Source organism: Pyxicephalus adspersus, chromosome 6 (assembly GCF_032062135.1).
Source record: "Pyxicephalus adspersus chromosome 6, UCB_Pads_2.0, whole genome shotgun sequence".
In the NCBI taxonomy this organism is placed as follows: Eukaryota; Metazoa; Chordata; class Amphibia; order Anura; family Pyxicephalidae; genus Pyxicephalus; species Pyxicephalus adspersus.
Genome location: NC_092863.1, coordinates 23,182,894 through 23,209,307, shown reverse-complemented (window position 1 = coordinate 23,209,307; position 26,414 = coordinate 23,182,894). Strand labels below are relative to the sequence as shown.

Here is a 26,414-nt window from a genome sequence, read left to right as displayed (position 1 = left end):
ACATCATAGTTCTATCTATGACTCTTCTTGTTTGATGCAATGGAAGAATACACAGCTATTTCTCATTCCTGAAAGAAATCTTTGTAGAGAAAGGTCAGTTAGACTGGGCTGTTTCATCTCAAATTGGAACAATATAAAAGTTGATTTTATTAATGTTTTAATAAAATGATGTTATCTACATCAGGCCTTTCATTTGGAGCTGCAATAAAAGCTTATTGCTGACTGTTTTTTGTGCTCCAATATTTTTAATAAAATGTTCTGAAGACTAGAAGGGATAGTAATACAGCAATACCATCTATTTTCATTCAAAACAGCTGATCAAAATGAATTTACATTAAAAAAAGTTACATTAACACAGAGCTGGACCCGTAGGATTTGAAAATCTATCATATGCAAGTATGTAAAGTTAACAATATGGCTAAAGACCAGAGCCAAAAGTCAGAACCTCCAAATAATTTTCTGTCTGATCATGATGTAATGTCATCCGCATAACCTTAGCAAATGTTTTTAATTCTCAAGAAGAGAGGAAATCTTTTCCAACTGAAAGGAATTTCTTTTAAACTGTTATCAATTGAATCGGTGAATGCACTTGAAGATTTCCCCTCCTCATCTTTTATGGTGGCAAATAGCTATTTAATGTTTTTTTTTCTGTTTTGATCCAGAAAAGATCAACGCACTGAGTTACACAGCAGATATCATTATAGAGCTAACACTAGATAAAAAGGTAGCTATGCTTTTCCTTGTTGGGAGTGCTGGAGGTCTCTTGTCTTTTTATATGGGTGTCTAATCAGTGAGTGGTTACAAATAATTAGGCAGTTGTGTTAATTCCTATCTAATTTTTGAAGAAGCAAGGTGCATTCAGTTTGAACTTAGGATATAAAAATGTAAAGGACTTGGTGAGACTAGCAATTGATTGACAAGCTTTAGGTTTGAAAATCAACTGCATCAACAGTGACATTGCTGATAGCATCTTCTCATTCCACTGCACAGCCTATATAAGAATGGCAACACTGCTTTGAGCTTAGGAGTGATGGGGTTGTCACACCATCACAGAGAGCTGAAGAAGGTGTACTTCACTGGTAGGATCAAGAAGTATTTGTAGGACTTTGCACGGCACTAAGGGAAAACTTAGCTTTGCTTTTTTGGGGGGAGCGATGGCCATGGGAAGCCATGGTTCTACCTAAGTGCTTTAGATGTAGCCAGATGTAGCCAGAGTGATCAGCTGGCCTACTCCTGATTTTAACTTTGTTTTGCAGTATTGCACCAGTTATCCCGACTCTTTGAAAGTTCTGACTATCTGAGTACCTCTGTTTGTATAGATAGTGGAAAATTCCAAGGCAGATGTAAAAGTAATGTCAGTTGTAAGACATTTCTCCCAGTCATCTGATTTAAACAACCTTGTGCATGTAAATGTAATATAGAGGGCAGAAAAAAATTTACACTGCAAGAACTTTAGGAATTACAGTCTAGGTGACCCTGTGAAATGCTTTCTTCTGGTTTGAACTGAATGAACTTTTTGACGTTGACTTAGTTGTAGTGTTTTCTGGATAGCCACCTTAACAAATCAATTTGTTTCACTTGTTCCCTAGGATTGATTTCTAAAACAAAGGTAAACCTACTTGAACAAGTCTTCTTATCATTGTTTAGCTGGAAGCCAGTACGACAGCCACAGGTATAGGACCCAAGGGAGCTAATACAGATCTGCTCGCAGCCATGATTTCCTTGAGCACACAGATCTATCACTGCAAAGAAATGCATACATCAGCATAGAAAACCATTTGTGCAACAATAGCCTGAAACAAATAAAAGAAATCAATAAAAATAATCCAGTGCAGCCCAGCTGCTGACATGAAATTGCCTATTAAGTAATCATTGTGTTTATGGTCAAGACACAATGTTTCCTTTTCTGTCAATATGTGCTTGAGTGTTGTTTGAATAGGACCCCTACCCTATTCTTTTCATACAAACCTCCACAGAGGCCCATAGCTAAACAATAAGCACAGGGCCTACATGACACAGTACACAGCAAAAAGCCCAGGGGAGGTAAGGGTTAAGTGGTTAAGGAATTGGTCATAGGGGGGTTGAGAGGAGGATTGATTAGGTGGTAAAGGGGGGGGGGGGTAGATAGAATGTTGAGGGGTTGCATCAGAAGTGGGAGGTCTCTTTTTGGGACAGAACAGTTTAGTGTAGACACCTGGGCCCAGGTCACTTTCAGAGGGTGCCCCTGCAGGGACCCTACTAGTCAGGGGGAGTTGAGTGGAGGATTGGTTAGATGGTAAAGGGGGGGGGGGGTTAGACAGAATGTTTAAGAGGGGTTGTATTAGAAGTGGAGGTCACTTTTTAGGAATGAACAGTTTAGTGTAGACACAGGTCAGTACAATGGAGTCCGTTGAGGCCCTTATGGCACAGCTTAGAGGGGTAGGAAAGGGTAGCTGAGGTGCTGCTGTTAGCCCCCTTCTGCTAGCTTAGAGGGGCTACAGCCTCGGAGGCGTAGGCCTCCTGTGCGCAGATCACTTTCAGAGGGCTCAGTGCCAAGATGGGAGCCTGTGCAGGGACCCTTCTAGCCTGCCTGCTGGGTCTAGTAGTGCCCAAGCTGGGTCTAGACTAATGAGGAAACCCCTACCTAGGTGGAGCTCTGTTAAGGGGGCTGCGGCTGCCAGGGGGGGAGGCGTCGGGGGAAAAATGGGAGGTGAGTAACAACGCGAGAGGGGAGGTGTATGTCTAGGGTGCATTGGCTTTGCTGCATCCCGAGATTGTGGCGGAGAAGTTGGCGAAGGAGGTGAGTTTGGGCTGGTTGTGTGGGCAGTTTAAAGTTCCCCCCTGGAGGGTTTGATGTTGTCCCCATTGGGGATAGTACCAAAGAATGAAAAGGGTAAGTTCAGGATGGTCCACCATTTGTCATTCCTGCCTGGGGGGTCGGGGAATGAGGGTATCGATTCTGAACTTTTCGGGGTGGCTTTTACATCTTTTGACATGGCGATTCATTGGGTCTGTCGCTATGGGACAGGGTCGTTGTTAGCTGAGGCAGACATTGAGGTGGCTTTTGGGTTGCTGCCAGTGCTTTCAGAGAGCTTGAGATTATTGAGCATTCTGCGGGAAGGGCAATATTATGTTGATCGTTGCCTTCCTATGGGATGTTCAATTTCATGTGCATTGTTTGAGAAATTCATTTTCATGAAAGTATGTTTTTGAAGTGGGTGGTGAGGACGGTTGCGGCAGTGGAGTTGATCATCCATTATTTGGATGACTTTTTGTTGATTAGGCCGCCAGACAGTTCCATCTGTAGGGTGTTGTTGGCCACACTCGAGCATGTGGTGGAGCGCTTTGGGGTCCCCTTGGTGGCAAATAAGACTGAGGGGCCTGCAATGACATTGTTTTTATTTTTTGGATTTAGTTAGACACGGTGGCAATAGAGAGTGGAATGCCATGGGACAAATAAGTGGTGTTGCAGGAGGAGATTTGAGAGGTGCATGGCAGGTGAAAAATACGGTTGCAGGAGGTTCAATCTTTGTTGGGTAAATAGGATTTTGCTTGCCGGGTGGTTCGGATGGGAAGAATTGTTTGTAGAAGGTTGGCCGTGGCAACTGCTGGGGTGACGGTGCCCTTTCACTTTATTCGACTGAATAGGGAATTGAGAGAGGACCTCATGGTGTGGCACATGTTTTTGTAAGTGTTCAATAGGCGGCCGTTTTGGTTATCTTATGTGGGGCTGGTGCAATCTGTTGATTTGAATCTTTTTTTTGATGCGGCAGAGTCAACAAATTTTGGGGCATATTTTGGTGGGAAGTGGTGTGGCCTTTTGGAGTGGGTGGAAGCAGAGTTGGTACAGAATCTGGTGGTGTTGGAGCTTGTCTTGCCGATTGTCGTGTTGGTGGAATTGTGGGGGTCCAAGTTGGTCAATAAAAAGGTCAAGTTCCACTGCAACAATCTGGGGGTGGTTCAGGCTATTTACGGATTCTCGGTGTCTTCAGTGCCGGCACTGCGGTTGATGCAGTGTTTGCAGCTTATTATAATTATTTTTGCTCGGCACATTTTGGGAGTGTTTAATGTTGTAGCTGACGCGTTGTCTCGTTTTCAGTGGGACAGGTTTCGCGAGCTGGCACCGGAGGCAGAGCAGTGGGGTTGCCCTTGTCCCAACTGTTTGTAACGGGATCATAGGAGGTTTGATTGAACGGCCGGGAAGTGAGACGATGTGGAGGTCCTATTCCCGGGTATGGAGAAAATGGGCAGAGTTGAGGGTCAGAGTTGGGGGGGGGGTGTTTCGGTGGAAGAATATGTTCACTTGTTGTTGTATTGGTTGGCAAGTGATTTTGCCGCAGGAGTGTCGGAGGCAGTGGTGAGTAGAAAATTGTTGGCGATAGCTTTTTGGTGTAAGTTGCAGGGGATACAGGATGTGACGAAAGACTGTGGAACGGCAGGTGGTGAAGAGGTATAAGAGGGGCAGGCGGACCCTGGACGCGAGGTGGCCAGTGTTTTTCAGCTGCTTCAAAGATTGGTCAGGGTTTTAGAGAGGGAGTTTGAAGGGGAGTATAAAATGGTTTTATTTAGGGCGGCATTTGTGCTGGTTTTTTTGGTGGGAAATGAGGATTAGTAAATTAGTGAGTCCATCTAAGTGTCGGCCTGGGGGAATTTTGGTTGAACATGTGGTGCTGGGGGTGGAGCAGGTGAGTTTGGTGAGTCGCCGACCGCAGGGTGTGGGCCTATTGCTGATTCATGAGGATGGCAAGTTTTTGTGCAAATTTCTGTTTGTGGCGGTTTTTAAAGGATGTCTGCAGAAGTTGGGAATGGGGACCCAAGGCTATTCTTCACATTCCTTTCGAATTGGTGCCTCTAGTGAGGCGGCTAGGTGGGGATTGGGTGAATAGGCGATTAGGCGCATTGGGAGATTTCAATCATATGTGAGACCCCAGTTGTTATAGAAGTGGGGGGTTAATTTTGGGGGTGTTGGAGGTTGGGCAGTGCTGTGGGTGTGTATTTGTTTTTCATTATTTGTTTTTTGTGGGTGGTCAGGCTTGCTTGGTATTGATTTTTTGGGCATTCCTATGTCTGGTGGGTCCCCGGAGAGCGGAAGTTAGGCCGGATGTTTGAAAGCTGGGCCTGTCCAGGGAGAGCGGGAGGTTCCAATGGATTGGTGTGCCAGGAATGCTTCGGAGTAAGGTGTTGCTGGGGATTCGCAAATTTGCGATTCTGGATAGGCCCCCTGGGGTGGTAGTGGTACATGCTGGGGGCAATGATCTTGGAAAATGGTCTATGAGGGAATTAATCAGGGATGTGAAAATGGATTTCCTGCAGTTGAGAGTAGAATTCCCTGGTGTAATTGTTGTCTGGTCTGATATTGTGGCCAGGAAAACTTAGAGGGGGGCTCGCTCTGTTGAAAGGATTAATAAGGCCAGGATAAAAAATAATAGGGAGGTGGGTCATTTTGTGGCTAGGAACAGAGGTATTGTGGTAAGGTATTGGGAGTTGAAGGAGGAAACGTTGAGGTACCTGATATATGATGGAGTACATTGAAATGCTATTGGAACAGATTTGTGGTTTTTGGGCTTTCAAGATAGGGTTCAGCGAGCACTGCAAGTGTGGTGGGGTACACAGATGTGAGGTGTCTCACCTGTGTGCGGTGCCAGTTGGGGTCTGAGAAGACAAGGGTCTTGTGGTATAAAATGGTAACCTTGGGGTAAGGGGGATTCATGGTGGTAGGGTCCCCCTTTAAAATAAAGTACAGTCATTGGCCCCTGAGGTGGTGCTGGGCGGCTAGGGGCCTGTTTGTGACGTTGGAAAAATGAAAGCTGGTGGTAGTACAGACCTTGCTTGATCAGACCTGCAGCCTGGTTGTTAGTTTTTTAACAGGGAGTTTTATTAAAGTTTATACAGGAAATAGGATTAATGTTGTTTAAAAAAATGGGAAAAAGGTTAATTTAATATTGTTTTGTATGTAATTAGGTTTATACATGTTTTGATATCCTCATAACTCCTGTTGTCTTAGGAATATGACAGAGTAAGGACAATTAACCAATCAGAAACTAAAACAGCAAAACACAACCCCATTCTTTGCTTTGAAAAGTAAAAACTCTCACATATTCCTATTTATTTAATATAGGTATAAGCCCATCCATAGCCTGTAACTAATTGTAACCAAATTGTCAGTGAAAGTTACAGTTTAATATTACTTTGACCTGATCAAAAAATTATCTCTACCATTTTGCTATTTTAGGATTGTATTTGGAATATATAAAAACATTGTATCAACAAACAAAAACACCATCAACCTACTTGAACATGTCTTCTTGTCATTGTTTAGTTTGTATCCAGTACGACAGGCACATTTATATGAGCCTGGAGAGCTGACACAAAGATGTTCACAGCCATGGTTCCCAACTGCACACAGGTCTATTGCTATAGAAAAAGAAAACAATATATATTAGGTTGTGTATTTATGATAAATACTGCAGTGTTGTCACTTTCTTTCAGTTTTCATTGTTTCATGCTAAAATCCTCTGCTTATCTTGTCCCTTCTGCATGGCAGAATAGGCAACTTGAGACCAACATTTCATGAACAAATGCCCGTAAGACATCTGCCTTTCTATCTTTAACCAAAACAGGGTTTTGCTAAATACTGGTCTGTGAATACTCACAGACGCATAGATAATAATTTGAATTTTTTTTTAGCTTTATTACATCTCATGCAACCAGATGGTAAAGTTAAATGAGGCAGAATTAGCCAAGTTAGGTTGTAAAATTGAAGAAAATAGTAGCAGTTGTTTTTTTTGCTGTACAAATCATAAATATATTTTATATAGTTAACATACATATTACAGTATTTTAACTGTGTTCAGCTACATCTCTTACTCCCCTGCCTAATTGTATAGCCGGGAAGGTAACACTGAATAGCCAGAAAGGTAACACTATTAATTATTTTAGTTTGACAGCTTCTGTTGTGTTCTCCCCAGCCTACCTCTGTAAAAAAAGTCAGCATCCCCCTACTGGTGAGGTCTTTTTCGAGGCTGTCTAAAGAACTCCCAATCTGGCACCAACAACCATGATAACATGTTAAACCAACTGTTCTGTACAATACAATGCAAAATGAAGAACCTCCTACAATTACCTTGTAAATATAAAAGGGAGTTAATATAAAGTAAGAACTAAGGTAAATATATTAGGAATTAGTTATTATTTCTAATGTATAAAGAGAAGGTTTTTAGGTTTATATATTAATATAATCCTACTATTCAATAGGATTTTATTTATTTGCAGGGTCTTCAGCCTACATTGTCAATTACATAGTTACAAAGTTACATAGTAACTCAGGTTGAAAAAAGACCATCAAGTTCAACCACTAGGGAGCTAAACATATCCCAGCTATAAAACCCAATGGACATAGTTGTTCCAGAGGAAGGCAAAAAAAAACCCTGGTACAAATTGCTCCAAAAGGGGAAAAAATTCCTTCCTGATTCCATGAGGCCACCAGATGTTCCCTGGATCAACAGTCTTTAATATTTCCCTAAAGGCTTTAATACTCAGTTTTATTCTATGCTTCTAGAAAAGCATCCAGCTTTTTCTTATAGCAATATATAGTATTTGCTAAAACCACTCTGAGGGAGCCAATTCCACATTTTCACAGACCTTACAGCGAAGATGCAAATAGTCTTGTCCTATGTACTGATTTTGAGGTGAACACAAAGTGATCATATCCATATCTTCTCAAGGGAGAAAACATTCTGTTCAGCTAATCTCTCCTCATAGCTAAATTCCTCCATTCCTTTTATGAGTTTAATTGCCCTTGTTTGCGCGCTCTTTAATTCCACAATTGTGAACTGGTGCCCAAAACTGGACTGCATATTCCAGATGAGGTCTGACCAATGCTGTGTACAGGGGATTATGTCTCCATCTTTGCAGTTTTTTTCTCTTTTAAGAAAGTACTTTGCTAACTTTAGATATTTGCAGCTTGGCATTGCATGGTGTTATTAAGTCTATGATCCACCAGAACCCCCAGATCCTTTTCTATTTTTGATTCTCCCACATGTATTCCCCCTAGACAGTATGACGCATGCTGTTGTTAGACCCCAAGTGCAAAACTTTACATTTCTCAATACTAAATGTCATTTGCCACTTGGCTGCCCAATCAAACAGTACATCCAGGTCTGCTTGTAGATTATAGACATCCTATATGGACCTAATTCTATTACATAGTTTGGTGTCATCTACAAACACAGAAATGGTAATTTTAATCACAAACTCTATATCATTTATAATATTGTTAAACAGTAAAGGTCCTACCACTGAACCCTGGGCTACACCACTAATAACCTTGGACATCCAGAGTATGAATCATTCATCACTTCTCTCTGGATGTGGTTTTTAAGCCTGTTTTTTGTCCATTTACAGATTGACTTTTCTAAACCTATTGACCCTAACTTGCATATTACTGTCCGTGGGGTATTGTGTCAAATGCTTTAGCAAAGTCCAAGTACACTTTATCAACTGTTACACTACCTGCTTACTTACCTTATCATAAAAAGAAAGAACATTTCTTAGACATTTTCGGTCTTTTTTAAATCCATGCTGAATTTCATTTTCTAGCAGAAACTATTCTATGTGGTTCTTTACCAAACTCTCTAGGACCTTTCCAACCATGGAAATTAAACTTACCATTCTGTATTTACTTAGTAATGATTTTGCTCCCTTTTTGAAAATAGAAACCAAATTCGCCTTATGCCAATCTATTGGCACCATGACAGTGAATAAAGAGTCTCCAAAAATGATAAACAATCGCTTTGAAATGACTGAGCTCAGCTCTTTGAGGACACGTGGATGTAATCCATCAGGTCCTGAAGCTTTGTCACCTTAATTTTGTCCAGCTGTTTCTCAATTATATCAATTTTGAGACATTGTGGCTCATTTAAGGCACTGACTTTGCTATAAGCAATTTGGACTTCAGCTCTGCCATTTTCCTTTGTGTATACAGAACTAAAAAAAAAAGTGTTTCATTTATCTGCCTTCTCTTTATCCCCAGTTACCAACCCGGAGACATCCTTTAAAAAGCCTACATGCTCAGATGTGATATTTCTGCTATTAATTTATTTTTTTTAAAAATGTGGGGGTTTGCCCTTATTTTTTTTTTTTTTTTTTTGCAGTCTTTCATTTTGAAGTTTTGCACATTTTATTTCCATTTTACATCTTTTGTTATATTCTTTATAGTATTTAACCTGTCGAGCGGTAATCCCGATTTTAAATTAGGGTAAAAAAAAAGATGCTGAAAGCGGTAACCCCGAGTCACACTCGGGGTAGCTAAACCAATGTAAAACAATAGTAAATCCAGCCTTATCTGATCCGACAGCGTCCGTCTCCACAATCCCTGTCTTCTCACTTTCTCCGGCTGGCGTCCTCTGCAACTGATGAGTCACCGGGGAGTTCGCGATGACGTTGGTGCATGCGAACGGAGCATGCGGATTCTTTCATGAACATTTATTCCACAGTGTAATATAATAGTATAAGTATATTATATTTTTTTGTTTAATTTTTTACATGATTTTGTGTTTCAAACTTTATTATACTCATACTATTATAATATACTGTAAAATAAATTTTCATGAAAAACAATGTACCGCTTTTAGACATACAAATCCGGACAGAAATGAACCGCCCAGGAGGTTAATTGATTAAGGTGATCATTCATTTTTATATTTTTGGAATGCCCTTTTCTTACTCTTTATGACTTTTTCTGCAATAGTTGTGAGTCACATAGGTTTTAGGTTTTATTTGAGCCTCCTAAACTTATTACTTACTGGAATATATTTTTCAGTGTGTTTGTGTAGAACAGACTTGAAACACCCCTATTTCTCTAGTTCTCTGTTCTTTGAGGACAATATTCTCTCCCAGTCCAAGTCACAGAAAGCTACCCTTAATAATGGAAAACTAAAGAACCACTGTCACTTATATCCCCCTTCTCTCCTTTGCTAGTCAGAGGCTGTTAATGGAATACAAATATAATTGTTGATAAAGAGGAAGTAATCAATGAATGAGAGATGCTGCTCCCAATGTCGGAGCACCAGAAGTACAGTCTGATAGTAGATTTCAACCTACCTTATTCTATCAAAAATCAAAAACATTTTGGTTTAAGATCTACTATTTTAGACAAAGAGGAAAAAAGGTAACCCTTCTGCAATCTTTCTATACATAACTATATATGAAAAAAGTAATATTAAATATAATAGTTACATAAAAAATATCATGAAAATTGATCCAGTTTTAAATGCCAGGAAAATGAACATGGTTACTTTCTCACTGGATTTTTTATCATGCTTGGCAGTGTTTTCTGTGTCATCATCTGTCAGGCTTTTCATAAAATCGCTGCTGATCAGGAAATGTTAGCTTTGTTTCCAGACCTTAAACGACCCTATTGTAGTAAGGGTTTAAAGGGTGAACAGGGTTAGCCAGTTCATTTGTCATATTATTTTCTTTTATTGCATATTTTGGCAGTGTTAGTTACTACATTCAATCTAAACTACTAACTTACACGAACAAGTCTTTTTATCATTGTTCAATTTGTAGCCCGCTCTGCACGCACAATTGTAAGATCCAGGAGAACTGACACACAGATGCTCACAGCCATGGTTTCCTTGAGCACACAGGTCTATGACTGCAAAACAAATATATAGTAAATAAGTTAGCCACATAAACATAGGTTTCGTTGCATTCTAAAACCCATCTGATATTAACTAAAAAGCGATTTAGATAATAGTGAGAATAACCCAGAAGTGGTCTGAGTTGGCTTGGCAAGGTTTTGAACAAATTACTTAGGTATACCCCAGGAGGCAATAGGCATTGATGACTATGATATAAATGCCTATTATAAGCCATGACCCAATTAATCCTACATTCTTGATATTGAATATGTCTGCCGCTACTACAATTCCCAAAATACTTGCGTCTATAAAACAGTCCAATGAGCAGATAGGCCACGCATAGGCAGAGAGGCCGTTGGTCTATAGACTATAGACTTTTATCACTAAAAAAAGGGACATGCCGGGCCAGATTATGCCCGCCGGCCAGAGTTTGCCTTCCCTGATTTAGATGTTATCTAGGCTTGGCGCCCAAGCATATTGATCGGCATTGATTTACCCTCTAGTACAGGGGTGTCAAACTCTGGGCCAGCATGTTCTTTGACCCCCAGCATGACCCCCTTGTACAAATACTATTTATCAGATTATCTCTGACTTTATTACTTAAGCTAGGTACACACTTTAACACAATAATTATCGTTAGAAAACAAACGATTATGATCGATCAACGATTATGCACGATTATATTTGAACAATCGTATTGTGCAAAATTCTGTACATGCTGTAACGATACGATCGTTCAAATATAATTCACCAATATTGTACACGCGCTGGATACAATCGTTTGAACGATGCAGGAAATGACATGGAAAGGAGAAAGTGTATTGTAGAAACATCCACGATCACTGAACGACTGTACACACGATGGATAGGGAACGATCGTCACTCAATTAGATCCGACAGGAGGGTCGTTCATTTCCAGCGACAATCCTTTTCCATCTGCGTTGTTGGTCAGTCATTGTGCACCTTTTTTGTTAACGATTCTCGGGCGATCGGTCGTTCGTTTCCATCAACATTTATTGGAAGTGTGTACGCAGCTTAAGAGTTACTAACCTGGAACAAGCAGCTAGATTAGGAAGTCAGGATTCCTGACCTGCGTACTTCTCCAATCTTATTAGTGCTTTTTTTGTCACTTTGGACTGCATTATACAAATTTTTTAAAACAGCATGGACACCAGGAATTTATTTTTTCAGAAAAAAAGGTAAGGAATGGCTGACTCCAAGGTACATCACAATAGATTTACTTTAAAAAACATTTCAAAACTTATACAATTAAAAAAAAATTCCTCAAATATTACATACATAATCAGCAACATGACAAATGTGCAACTGTTATGTGTAAGGATATTTGGGATTTTTTAGTTATCAGGCACAGTTGTCTAAAGCTGCTTTTTACTCATAGTGTACTCCATCAATAAGGAGAGCCATAGCTATTTCAGATTTTACAGTACAATTTCACTATGATGTTGGAAACTTTTTCTTTCCCCTTAACTTGCAATATCTCTAACTAAACATAAAGTATCCCTTCTTTTTAAGTTTATTTTGTTACCTAAATTCTGAACATTTGCAGTTCTTATAGAAAATCCTTTCAGCATATCGTTTTAAAGGGAGCTCTGTTCTAGTTGCCTTCAAAACCAATGTTTATTTAGCTTTACAGTGAACATTGAGTTTGAGAGGGAAATCCTGAGGTTGTGTTGTGACTTATGGGTGGTCCATTTATGAATACAGAAGCCTTCAGACCATATGTATCAGGCGAAGTAATGAAGGGAAAATTGTAGCCACTTCTAAAAAACTGGGGAATTTAAACAAAGGTATTTTAACTCACTTAGAAAAAAGCAACCACTTATTGGTTCTTGTTGGTGCTCATTTTGAGTTATGTATGTTAAACTTTAAAAACTATTCTTTTAAATGTAAAATAATAAATGGTATGTGTGTTCAGCTTTTCTTTTAAATATGTTTATTTTGTAGTCAGCGAAAAATTCTAAAGCAGTCTAAACATCAGTTTTGTCAGCTAAAAATATGCATACATATGGTAATATTTCTTATCCATTTCAGTTAATTTTCCATTTTTTTCATCCATTGATTTAAAATTAGCTAAAAAGTATATAGTTTCCTTTTGATGCTTGTCCATAAATGCATAAAAAAGAAGGTTTCTACTTACTAGAACATGTCTTTCCATCTGCATTAAGCTTGTAGCCTGGGTTACACTCACAGTAGTAGGAGCTGGGAACACTAACACAAGTATGTTGGCATCCATGGTCCATTTCAGTGCACATATCTACACCTGGAAAGAAGGATAGCTTTCTTTAAAAACATAAAGCCAAATTTATTTTATTTGGTGATTTTCCAAAAATTTTTCTGAGCTGGTGGCGTCCTGTTTGTCTATAGAATTTATATACACAATTTTTCCATTATAATTAGACATTTGAGACATCCTTTTGCTAGCAGTACAAAACACTTTTTATAAACTATATTAATAAGAAGCTATAGGAGCCTCATGCTGCAGAAAAAAATCTAAAATATTGGCTCCTATTCTTAAAGAAAATAAAGTTCCAGGAAATACAACTGGAAGGGATTGTGGGAGCAAAGTGCAATGTATCAATTACAATGACCCCCATGCTTTATTTTCTAAGATATTGCTTCTAAATTGTGGTGGGAGTGCAGTAATAGGGTCATTGCAGACCCATGGTGTGAATCTTAGTTCAGGTTGGTGACCACTGTTCTGTAACACCGGGCAAAGAGAGCACCTGGATGAACGGCATGTGCAACCGCAGTATCTCAGGTTTTTGTACTAAGGTGAAACCAGCAGAATTTTGTTTGCAGAGGAGTTCCCTGCTCATTGTCTGTCCTGGGACTGGTTTTATGGGGAATCTGCTAGAGCAGAGTGGAGCAGATTCCTAATTCCAGGTTCAAGATATCCCAAGACCACAAGCCTATAAAGCACACCTGGTGCTTTATAGGCTTGGACACACAGCAAGGGCTATGTGTCTGTGTAAGCCAAGCTCTCTGATGCTGACTTGTATAGAGGAAAAACACTGTTTTTCTGAAGCAGCCTAGACAGTTCATTTGTGTTAACAAGGAGGCTATTTCTTTGATATGAAAGTCTTTTGTTTTGTTGAAATACCCTTGCTAGGGTATTTCAGTTTCATTAAGAATTTCAAAATCTGTTGAATTAGGAACAGGTGAGGATTTGTGACAATGTCATACAGGTCTTGCAATGCACACCACTGGCCAGTGAACAAAACTTGAGATTCTTAATAAGTAAATTATAAGTATTTCAACTTACCACACAATTTATCCTGAAACTGAATAGTAAAGTGCTGAATAAGATCAAATGATTCCACATAGAACACATGGTCATCAATAGGAGGAGAGGCCATGGCCCGCAGAGAGTTGACATCTGCTCGTTGTACACCAACTGCATAAATTTCAATTTGAGCTTCCCGAGCTTGTGCAGCAACCTCTGTAACACGATCCTGAGGTCTGCCATCAGTCACTATAACAGCAACTCTTGGAATCCTCTTAGACAGTGGTCGAGCTCCTTCTTGCTCAGTAAAAGCAACATTCATGACGTATTGTATAGCCAGACCAGTCATGGTTCCTTGTGCCAAAGGAATTATGTCATTGATGGCCTTTTGCATTTGAGCCTTTGTAGTGTAAGTCTTAAGAGAAAATACATTTTGCACTTGGCTGGAATACTGCACTACTCCAACTCTTGTATGGGTAGGTCCAATTTCAAGTGAATTGATCATATCAATCATAAATTTTCTCATATTTTCAAATTCAAATGGTCGGACACTTCTTGAGCTGTCAATGATGAAGACCAGGTCCATGGGGCCAGCCTTACATTGCTGCACTGTAAAAGTTACATAAAACAGTTATTTATTGATGTCTATATAGAAAATAAGCAAATGGAATACTACTTAAGGAACTAAAAATAAATAATTTACTGCAGAAAACAGAAATATTCCCAAAGATCGGTTTTCTAAAAACTTTATTGATTATAAAGATCTGCATTCTTCAAACTACCTTTCATAATATATTAGCCTATAGGCTGACATTCACTGAAACATTCCTTGGTGGAAAATACATTTCTGCCATTGAAACACATGGATCTGGAAGATTAACCACCAGAGAATGTTTTAGTGAATGCCAGATTCCCTGCTTTATAAATAGACCCCTAATGATAAAAGACCATGTTTTTAGATTTTCCTAAAATAACTAGTATGATTTAAATGATGTGATCTTCACATAAGGTAAACTCTGCTTATGCATTTTTCAATGTAATAAATTGTTTGGGATTTGTCTTTTGACTGTTGTATTTTGTATATTGTGTGAAAAAAATGTTAAAAAAATTAATTAGAATAAAAAGCCTGTTAGAACAGAACAGAACAGCTAGATAAAGCTTTCTTTAGCTAAGGCCACATCCAAATGCATGTTACAATGTGATAATAAATTTTATATAAGTAGAGAAATAAATTTTACAAATATTTTCTGTTTCCAAGAAAAGAATATTATCAAAAGAACCTGACTGTATGGGTCTGATTTATTAAAGCCCTCTAAGACTGGAAAAGATAGACTATTTTGGGAAAACCTGGCTGATCCAACAAACCGGAAATGGTTCCAGGTTTAAAAGCATTTGCCAACTTATAGCAAATGGTGTTTATGAAATCTATTTTAGTTTTGCTGGATAAACTAGGTTCTCCCTTGATAGTCCTTCTTCATCAGTCCTGGAAAGGTTAAATAAAATTTGACCCTATGTTGTTTCTGCAGTTACAAATCATCATGTGAAAAATTATGTACACCATTAACATTATTGACTTTAAGGGGGTTAATAATAATAGCACCTAATCTGAAACACCCAATTCTATTTTTTTTCAATTCAACAGTTTTCATGGTGTACTGTTCTGTAAGCTGTAAATTCTGTTTAGCCTAGCACACCACAACATTTTAGAATGAATGGCACTAAGTGGCAAATAATCAGTAATCATATATAGGGTCATGAGAAAAACTAAAGTGCAACCTTTTTCAATTATAATGTTTTACACATCAGGACATAATTTAAAAAAATAGCTGGTTCAGCAGATTCTAAAATTATTTAAACCTAACTTCAAATGTGTAAAACAACACACAACAGATTCCACTGTGTTATTATTTAACAAACATGATGCCAAAATGGAAAAGTCATGTGTTAAAAATGTTGCAGACTTGCTTGTGTGTTTCAGCCAAGCTATAGCTTTTGCACAGATAGCCTTACATTTGACTCTAGAATGTTTTGATATTCAGAAGAGTTCATGGTCATCTCAATGACTGCAAGGTGCTCAGGTCCTTTGGTTGCTAAACAATCACAAATCATCGCCCTTTCACCACTGTGCTTATCAATTGGTATAAGGTGTTTATGCTGATATGCTGTGTTTGGTTTTAACAAACATGAAATTGAGCATCATGACCAAACATCTCATCTCCACTTTAGTCTTGTCTGTCCAAAGGACATTGATCGAGAAGTCTTGTGGTTTGTTCAGATTAAACTTTGCAAAACTAAGCCATGCTGCCGTGTGATTTAAAGATAAAGGTAAAGAGACTTTCTCCTAGCAATCTTTCCAAACAAGCCATACTTCTTCAGTCTTTTTTGGTAATTGTACTTCCATGAACTTAAATATGGTAATGCAGACCTGTAAAGTCTGAGATGTAGCTTTGGGTGTATACAATATCACTGTGCACTGACCTTGTGGCGACTTTGCTGAGACGCCTAATCCTGGGGAGGTTGGCAACTGTCATGAAAGTGTTTCACTTGTCAATAGCTATATAAATACTGTTTATTATTATTAAAAAAATAATAATAATATTATTATATTGAATATAGAATGTTTGAAAATCGTATTGTAACCAGATTTATGGCCAGCAACAGCTGCTTCTTTAAGATTTTTGATGTCTTTCTACCTTGGCATTGTGTTAACACAAACCTCAATGCCCCAGACCAGAAAACTATCAAAAACATCTGCTTTGATAGAGTTGGTCACACTTGCCAATGTTTAGTTATTCAAGAGCATTTGTCTAGCCGCACCTGGCTGCTACTTACCTTCTTAATTCCTATGGAATTGGTAAGTGTTTTATTACTTTCCTTCTGTGTTTTGAATTTGCCTTTGTTAAATAAATAATAACATGGTGCAATATGTCATAACCTTTTTTTCATATGTTGTATTTATCGAATTTTAAGACTGCTAAGGGACAACATGATTTTTTTTATTATGCCTGATACACAAAACCTTGGATTTGAAAGAGAGTCTACTTTCTTTTTATGATGACTGTATATTCTCCTTTGTGTGTTATTACATATTTAGTCATATTTTTTCTAGTCTTAAAAGTACAAATGCTTACGATCAGCTGGCGGTCTTGCTTCAAGTTCTAAAATGAGGATTAGAAGTAGCGTGGGGAAATACACCAGCTTCATCTTGCAAGGTTTCTTTGTATTATTTGACTGTAAGAAATACAATAAAGATGATTAATATTAAGCTGATTTTTAGAAAACAATAAGCATTATTTATGTTTGTGATTAGAACACTAATATTCAAGTAAGGGTTTTCCATGTTTTTATCTGTAGATCCGCAGTTTATGCATTTCAAAACCTAATCATTATCTAACATTTGTTTGCACAAAAAGCTTTCCAAATATAAAGATAATAGCTTGCAAATGGTGTAAGATTTTACACAGCACTACTATTATTTGTAAATCCAGGGATCCAGGGAGACTTCAGCTCTGTGGGAATGCAGATCCATTCCTGCATGCACACCTAGAGGTTCAAGAAAAACATTCATGCAACTGGTATTAGGGTGTTCCAAACCAAAACACAGTATACTGCTGCAACACGTGTGCTGAGAGGGTGGCACTGCATCGCACAAATGTGCAGTTTGGGCATGGCTGTGCAATAAGGTCTCAGTAGAGCATAGGTCTAAATTGCAAGTTTTATAGGTAAATCTATTTTTTTTCAATGTACACCCTCTGATAATGCAAGGGAAAACTAGCAGATGCACATATACCTTTAATACTCTGTTTAGTGGCTATCTCAGACATAGTGCATAACAGAAAATACTATATAACCTCTGGTATGATCTCCATTGGCTGCACAGCTACGTGGTTAAAGGCCTTGTACCAATTTTATCTTCTGTTCGGATTTTCAATATAAAACAATTAATTGGGACTTATGTGAATCTGAGGGCAAATCACTGGTAATCATTTTTCAGGTTTCTGATTGTATTTGAAAACAATAGGATATGTTGTTAAACAATCACAAGAATACATTATGACTTGCATATGAGCCATTGAACAAATTAGATTTCCATCAATTTCTATCAAAGAAAAAAAAGAGAGATCAGAAAATGATAAACTTGTGTGTGCAGTGTTTTGGAACTTCCAAGTAATAGATTATCAATCAAATAAGCTAATCAAGAGCAAAATTGACAGGAAAAATTTTCATGTGCACTACAGTAGGCTATATACTTTCTATACTTCCCTTACATAGGAGGCAGAGAACATTATTGTACAGACCTATTGTCCCATTTTGAGTTCTGCCTTCTAATTTGATTGACAGCTGCTTTCAGTGAAACACCTTACAAGTAAGAAACTGCTGATAACAGAGGCAAAGGAAGGACTAGGGTGGGAATAGAAATGACCTTTGACTTGTCTGGGAAAAAAGGTTACATAGAACTTTAGGAATGATTGCATTACATAGCAAAATATTGTAATACTTTAATTCGGCTATAATAGCAATTGCATATCCTAAATGTCTTGGAACATTTACAATTTTGGGTTTAAAAAGTGCAGAGCTGTCATGTCATGGTGGTTTAATTTGTGCCATTGTTTGATTGGAAATCCAGTCAGAACAGAAACATTAGCATGGCAATCTGTCAGAGAAAAGTGGATTGATGTCCCATCAGATGTTCATGAACTCCTGCACTCATAACACATACTCAGTCTTCTAGTGTGAATTACAACCAGAGAAGAAATACTGCAGCACCAGAGTTAAGATTAGTTTTGCAGCTGAAGCTGTGTATTTTGTTTAGAACAGGCTGGCGACCCAGTTAAAAAATGAACCCAATCTGGGATTTAAAATGCTGCAAATACTAGCAACCTGCTGATCCAGTAAGAAATGCTTTCAACTCAACGCTGGGCTACAAAACATTGTCCACTTTCCAAATCTTCTCCTTGTTTATTTCTTAGAATGCCCTCCCATCAACAACTTCCTTTTGTTTCTCCCAACAGATTTGCCAGATCTCTACAAGATGTTAGGAATTTAAGTGTTTCTAAAACAACATAACATGAGGAAAAGTGTATGTACTGGACATCTATGCCATATATATTGGTTTTGATGTTGCTTGCACATAAACTTTAAGAAAAGGATTTTACTGGCCTACATGTTTTTCCATTTTTAGATCACATTCAAGTTTAATTTGGCTGAATGTGCAAATCACTAATAAATGCATAGGTGCAAATAAATAAGGATCTCAAAGACCAAAAAAATAATCTTTTTGTTTTCTTAAATTACTAAAACAATATAGGTTATGAAATAGATGATTTTATCTTGCTTACTTAAATTAATCACTTAGGGAAGCATAAAGAAATATATAGTGTTTTCAGAACTTGGTTCTTGCTTGAAATATAATATATACACCTAAGTCAAAAGCAAGTTTTATAGAGTTAAAACAATGAAATTTAAGGAGCCACTTTATGAAGACAGATTGTTGAATGGTGCAAAAAGAAAAAATGTTTTGCAATTAGAAAATATTTTCTGTCTGCCCCAGACCATCAACAATGTTTCTTTTGTGGTCTGTTGATTAAAGGAAACCTGTAGTGGTTAGGGTTTGTTCGGACTGGCTGTAAGGTTGAGATGCAGTTACCACATCCTTACACCCCTGAACCACACCCACAGTAAAAATCTGCATGCAGCATATGTCCTGCGGCTGTCCGTAGGGGATAAATGGGGTTGGTAGTGACCTGTTCAGCACTGTCTGCTGTAAAATATTCCAATGGCACTGCCTTAAGAACCAATGCAGTGGAGGGAGTGGCCAAGGAGCTGGCACAGTGCCAGCAGCCAGAGGAGGCACAGGAACTGCTGTCCCCTCTACTGATCTAAGAAAACCCTGAAATATGGAGGCTGCATCTGTAAATACTAGTTCCTGGCTGCCATGCTGATCCAATGGCTTTGGAGTGTCACCGCTGATGCTCAATACACCCTAGCACTTCACTGACTGTAACTGCACCTGGGTACTTTTTAACTGATCATCATTTCAAATGTTCACATCTCAACTGACTGTTTTCCATATCCACCTATCATCAGGGTACCCATGCACTTAATTACTGACCACCACTACCTATGTATACTTCTCCACTGACACTGAACCTGTAAATTTTTCTGTTGACTGCCACTGCACTGTGCACTTCTCTACAGATCGCCACAGTGCTTGTACACTTATTCACTGACCACCACAATACTTGTTCACCTATTTGCTGACCACCTTAGTACCTAAACACTTATTCACTTGTCACCACTGCTCGTGTGCACTTCTCTACTGACTGCCACAGCGTCTGTTAAGTTCCCAACGCCTCCACTGCCAATGTACTGGCCCAACATGTACCACAAATTGCTGCACTGTGTACACTGTACCATACATTTAATTCCCTACAATTTATATGTTTAAAATTGTTTTAAGGATTTCCGTATTCATCCTGTTCAACAAACGTCTACAATTTTTTTTAAGCCAGCAAATAGTTATGCTTTGATGAGGGCTTTTCTTTGAATTTTCAGGTGTAGGCGTATAGACAAAGACATACATGGTTGTCGTCAACATTAAACACAGTGTTCCCTGTGTTTTTTCTTCAATGAACCAAAAAATGGTTGCCTTCTTGCCATGACAATTTGCTAGTGCGCAAATCGTTCTCAATAGTGTGTCTCACGTAAATGAACTGTTCTAAGGTTAAGTAACTAGCAAGACTAAACACTGCAAAATGAGCCCAGTGTGTCCCACAAAAGGAAATAAAGAACACATTTCCAGCTCAGTTTGTTAGATGTTACAATTGAGAGAGCTAGGAAAATACAGGCATGATTGGGGAGGAGGGAGGGGAATCAGGAGGGCAGGGAGTGAAATGTTAGGGAGTAAAAAGGAAAAAAATAAAGGTCTGGAAGGGGATTGAAAAGCAGTCAAGAGGGGTTGAGGGTCAGGGTGGTGTTAAAAGCAAGGTGAAGGAAGGGGGAGGTCTTTTTGGACAGCCTTCTGGGAGAGTTACCTTTCCATTCTTCCTGTTGAGATTAGCAGGCAGATAGAGCTTCCCAGAGGCTGTAATTGTAAAATAGGGAACCCATCAGAAGTTCCGTGTAGTAGGGTAGATAAATCACCAAAGAATCTTACCTATTTTTGTATTAGATTAGGATTTTTTGGTGATTTATCTATCCTATATACCTCACTTTATATAGATGCATTAATGATTATCCTTTCATGATTTTATATATATATAAGATTATATTATATATTGTATGCTTAATATGAAATATAGCATCAACTCACATTTACATGTAAATTTTATAGAGGTCTTTTGCACAGACGGCAATAAGGAAAACTACCCAACTGCATACTTTGTAAGTCATTATACATTAATCTATCATGTAAGTGTACCATATACATTTTTCTTACATTTACCTACTATATTAATATAGTACTGTAATAGACTGTTTTAATAATTAATATACTACATTCATTTTTTACCAGCCATACTACCATGGTTATTAGACATACCCCTGAAGAAGCCACATAAGGCGAAACGCGTCAGGTATTTTAACCAACACTACTGAACATCCTTAATACCTTGCATACTTACCTAATTAGTCATCCAGTATCATCATTTGCAACTGCTTGTTGTTTGATTCCACAATTAGTATATTACCTGTCTAAATATTGTTTCCAAATCTCTTCTAAACTGAGAAGGAGATATTTTTTTTACAATGTTATACTGATATACTCTGTGCATGTATTCTGTATATATTTAATTGCTGTATGTATATATATATATATATATATATATATATGCTTAATAGTGTATCATACAATAAAACTAAACACTCATTTTGGCCACTCAAAACCCTAATTTTTGTCTTTGTTTCCTATACTTTTTTTCTGAAATGAATGGCTTATTAAAATAAAAAATAGAAAAACTAGATTGTGTTGCAAAATTCAGCTCAGAGTTTATTTATTGATTTTTGCCAAAAGAAGTTGTTTTGTCTATGTTGACCAATATTCCAGCCACTTCTTTTAACCTAGATTGGTCTGCACCCACCCAACCTATTACTGAACAGTAAAAGAAAGAGTACAGAGATAAACTAATCTCTGTGACCTCTCCTCCCATCAGCATGCTTCTTGTCAGCACAGAAATGAATTATTCATTGTGCTTCTTCCTCTCACACTCCAGCTCTGCTATACAGAAATTGCAAGAGGCAAGCCTTTCATTATAGCATTTACCACCCTCTGGGTGTCTACTGCCCGAAACTGCAATCAGCTTTAAAAGCCTAGCTGAGTCTTTTTGTATTGAAACTGCTTGTAAAAACACTTGCACAAGTAATTTTAAGCATTTGCAAGTGGCACCAAATTAAGTTTTTTAGGTGGCAGGAACATCAGAGCACCACTGGAAACGTCTGTACAGTATTTAGAGGTTGTCTGGGGAAAGTGAAAAGAAAAAGTAAAACCTCTTAGCTAGACTCTTGAAACAACTTACAAATGACTGCACAGATATTTGTAAATGTCTCAAAAAGCCCAGCAGTGACAGCCTGTTATTTTCCCAGGCCGATAGAAGAAAGTATGACATTCAAATTTTGTTAAATATTTTGCCCACATAACAGGCCAACTTGCAGTTTTTTTTTATCTTGATGCTGTTTACATTTGCGTCTACTAATTTATTCTCATTTTTCATAGTCTTGGGAAATGGAACACATACAGAACTTCTCATTCAGTGATAACTCCCACTAGGAGAGGAAATCTAATTCATCATATTCACATACTAGAAATACTTTCCACAAGCTTCACACAGACACGTATCTACTATGCTGATCTTTTCCTTGGAAATATTAAAATTATTAAACAGCAGTTGGTGTAGATGTATGTAGCCCAAAGCCTTAGAATAAGTTCTTTATGTGAATAATTTACTGTACTGACATTCAGAAGATCAGAAGAGAAGGGAAGGATGCTGGAACAACTTGATGCCCTGATGTTGACAGACCTCTGTTCAGATGGAATCTTGCACTAGCAGTGATGGATGAAAAGAGCTTTGTGTCCTCTGTACACAAATTGCAAGCGTTGACACTAAAGCGAGACATGGTTTCATGGGAATTTGTGTGAAGAACCAAAACAGCTTGTTACAAGAATACTGTTTCAGTGTACCAGGTTCTAGATAAACGGTGGACAAGATGTTACATTTTTTAGCTCCACATGAGGTCCTTAAAAGCTACATATGAAAAAAAGTGAATGTACAGCCATTCAATTCAATTCTTTTGAATTGATTGTTTCATGTTTTTATACCTGTTGTCACTTCGTAGCTTTATATATTTCAAGGATAGGATGTAAAGGGAAATCCTGGGAATACATAAAGCACAAAAATGCCAGAATACAGTAGGTTTCTAACACTTTTTAATCTATCCAAATCTAAAAACAAAAAGTCATCTTTTCTTGGAAGAAATAAACTCTATAAAGTCGGGAAGGATTAGAATCCCTGTGAAGATCTTGTTAACTTCCCAATGGGGACATTCAACGTCTTTATTTGTCCCTAAGCCTATTGTACATTATTATCCATTTCCAATATTGATTTTATTGTCATTGTATAGGGATATCTCAAATAATAAAATCACGATCCAAATTATACTAGACCAAGGCTCTAACAACTGAAACCTGAAAACCGCTAAAACCGAGATGTTTGTCAAAGAGATAACAAGGTTATGTGTCTTGATTAGGCTAATAGGCAATATGAATGTGCTTCGTAACTACACTAAATCTTATTAATGGTATACAGCAATGGGTTGAAGAGCTGAAAACCAAGAATTTTTTTTTTTTTTTAATATAAAAAGTTTATGACTTTTCTAAGCTCACATTTCCAGCACCTAACAAACAGACTATTGTCACAGGCTATTTTACAGCATAAATGTGTCACCAGGTATGCACGGTAGTAAATTGTTGCTGTGTATTTAGTTATCATATATCATTGAGAAGAAACTACATTTTGTTGGACTCACACCTCACCAGCTATGCATTTTCCAACAAGCTCGCCTTCCTGTCTGCAGTGCATAATGCGACCCTTTACTTAAAATGCAAGCTCACAAAAGCGCTACAAGAAAATTGGGCTGTGTGTTCCAAACCAGCAACATTGAGCAGCAAGGAGGACAGGGCTATGTGGCTAAGATTAGCATAGCACAATGGTGAAAAATGTTACATGACACCTAAAAGGAATGTCTGCTCTTTCTAATAAAACAAAGGTCTGATTCTTCTAAATGAAGTCCTTGGCCATGAAGGTATGCAAACACTGGGTGCACTAAATGGAATATCTAGAAGGCTTTGCTTGTGGTCTGTTCTGGCTCAGGTTAAGAAAGCATGAACAAGAAAAAACTAAATTGCTTTCAAACTTTCCATCTGATTAACTTATGAACATATGTTATTCTATGACATGTATGTGATTCAAAGTGAACTACTGTTCTATGGTAAGTGAAAAGCAAGATCTTCATTTAAAATCAGTATCTGGTGAAGGAGGATCTCTTAGCAATCGGCAGATGGAGAAACACATTTAGGATCCATATGTAAAGCAATGATATGGCTAATACCTGCTAAGCTATGACATGAAGAACAGGGTGAACACCATCCTCTTTAGTTACCTGGGGTTTTACATAAGCAACGTGTGACAATAGAGAATAGACATTTTCTTGAAAAGGACCCCCAACAAAACTGTATAAGATAATGTCGAATGTAATGATGATTTTCTGTACGAACTTGGTTTTGTGATCTTAGACTTATGACTTCATATAGTGAAGAGGGTGCATACAGTGAAGAGGGAGCAGCAGAGACGTGTGTAATGAATGTAAGCCCAGATGAGAATGAGCGCACATAGGGAGTGGAGAAGATGGGGAAAAGGGTCCGAATTTTCCACTTTTTCTGTTTGTTCTGGTGCTTATACTGGAGGGACATTAGGACTTTGACAGAAAAATGTAATTCCTAACAGATTTTGTTTGCTAAATAATGTTGATTTTGATAGGGATGACTTAAAATGTCACAAGGCATTGAACATTGTAAAACAAATAAAATGAAAAAAAAAAATCAGTATTTTGTTCTGGCAACTAGTCTGAATAATGGCAGCACAGTAAATGTTGCTGTCTGTTCTGCATAAGACATTTAAGAGGCATCTAGTTGATTACTTTTACATATCCAGTAATGTCTAACAATCCCAATTGGCATAAGGATTAAAGGATAGTATCTCTATAAAAGTACATCCAGTCCCACTATTGTGATTCATAAATAAAAACAAATTGGATTTAGTAGATTTATAATTTTCTCTGCTACAGCACAGTTCATTGTGTAACATTTCACATGTGTTCTGAATTCACATCAGTCACTGCTCCAGTAGAACTAATTGACCAATTTTATCATGAAATTTAAGCTCCTACATTCAACAGCCAATTCAGACAGAAGCCAGGTAACCTACAAGTGGGGTTTGTTTTTGAAAGGATACCAGTCCATGTTACGCAAAAAGTGTTGCCTTGTAGAAATTGAACCCAGGAAGTAAATGTCACTAGATATCAAGGATAACAATTGCAATACAATGCAGTCAGAACCATCTAAGGGCAATAAGGTCAATACTTTTGTAGGGGGTCGGGTATAAATCTGTCAGAATAGGACTCTAGACATCTAGAATTTACTTTATTGTTAGGGAAGTTTTCAAGAAACAATTTTTAAGACAGCCTGACCTTTAGTCCAGTAATCTATGACTCAAAATGTAGACCTAACCCCTGAACTCTATGTGCAAAATTGTATGTTATTTCCTTCCCCATGTGTTTATTTTAATTGTCTGTTGTTGTGCAGTTTGTAACTAATGAAGTTCTTCTTTAAACTAGGCTCAGACAAAGTAGCTAATTTAATTAAGGAATATAGACTGTTCACCTAGAAAAGTGAATGATCACCTTGCAAGGCATATTTCACTTAGTTTAATCTAAATATTTTTAAGGAGCTGTGTTTTGCACTCTGTTAACCCCCTCCAACCCCTCTAACTTCCCATCTACCTGCATTGCATAGTAATGAAGGGGGAATAGTGGAACCAGGCAATGTAAAAAAAAAAAAAAGAGCTTTACAAAATTGCAATTGTAAATTTAGTCATTTTGTATATAAATGTCTGTTCTTCTCTAGTTAAGAAAAATACCTAAGAGTATAGAGTGGATCCTATTTAATGTGCTAGAACACATAGGTTGAAGCATTTAGTAAAACAACGCAATGTATGGAGTGCATGAATAATATTTCATAGGCCGTATACATCGGTCATAACTATGAGAAAAAAATACCCTGTCAGTTGTGGGGGAAAAACTAGCTCCACCATACCTTAATGTGATTTATGGAGTCCAGCATGTGACAAATTCCAGAACAGTCCTGTGGAATCCATGATGGTTGTGGTTTTCTCTACATACTAATAAGTGCGAATTAATGTGTTATATGTGTAAAACTGCATATTGCCTTAACGTGTTTTCACTTTACACTGATATTTGAAAATATGATGGCAGCTTGG

General features: G+C 37.8%; 1 protein-coding gene across 2 annotated transcripts in view; it reads right to left on the bottom strand.

Annotated features, from left to right (window-relative positions):
* Positions 1-26,414, bottom strand: part of MATN4 (matrilin 4) — a 48,280-nt gene that overhangs the window by 13,140 nt on the left and 8,726 nt on the right. For both annotated transcript variants that reach the window (XM_072413740.1, XM_072413741.1), the window contains exons 2-7: positions 16,998-17,097; positions 13,906-14,475; positions 12,781-12,903; positions 10,514-10,636; positions 6,271-6,393; positions 1,620-1,742 (exon numbers count right to left, since the gene is read on the bottom strand). In XM_072413740.1, coding sequence (XP_072269841.1) covers positions 1,620-1,742; positions 6,271-6,393; positions 10,514-10,636; positions 12,781-12,903; positions 13,906-14,475; positions 16,998-17,070 — 1,135 coding nt within the window. In that variant the 5' untranslated portion in view covers positions 17,071-17,097. The remainder of the gene's footprint in view (positions 1-1,619; positions 1,743-6,270; positions 6,394-10,513; positions 10,637-12,780; positions 12,904-13,905; positions 14,476-16,997; positions 17,098-26,414) is intronic.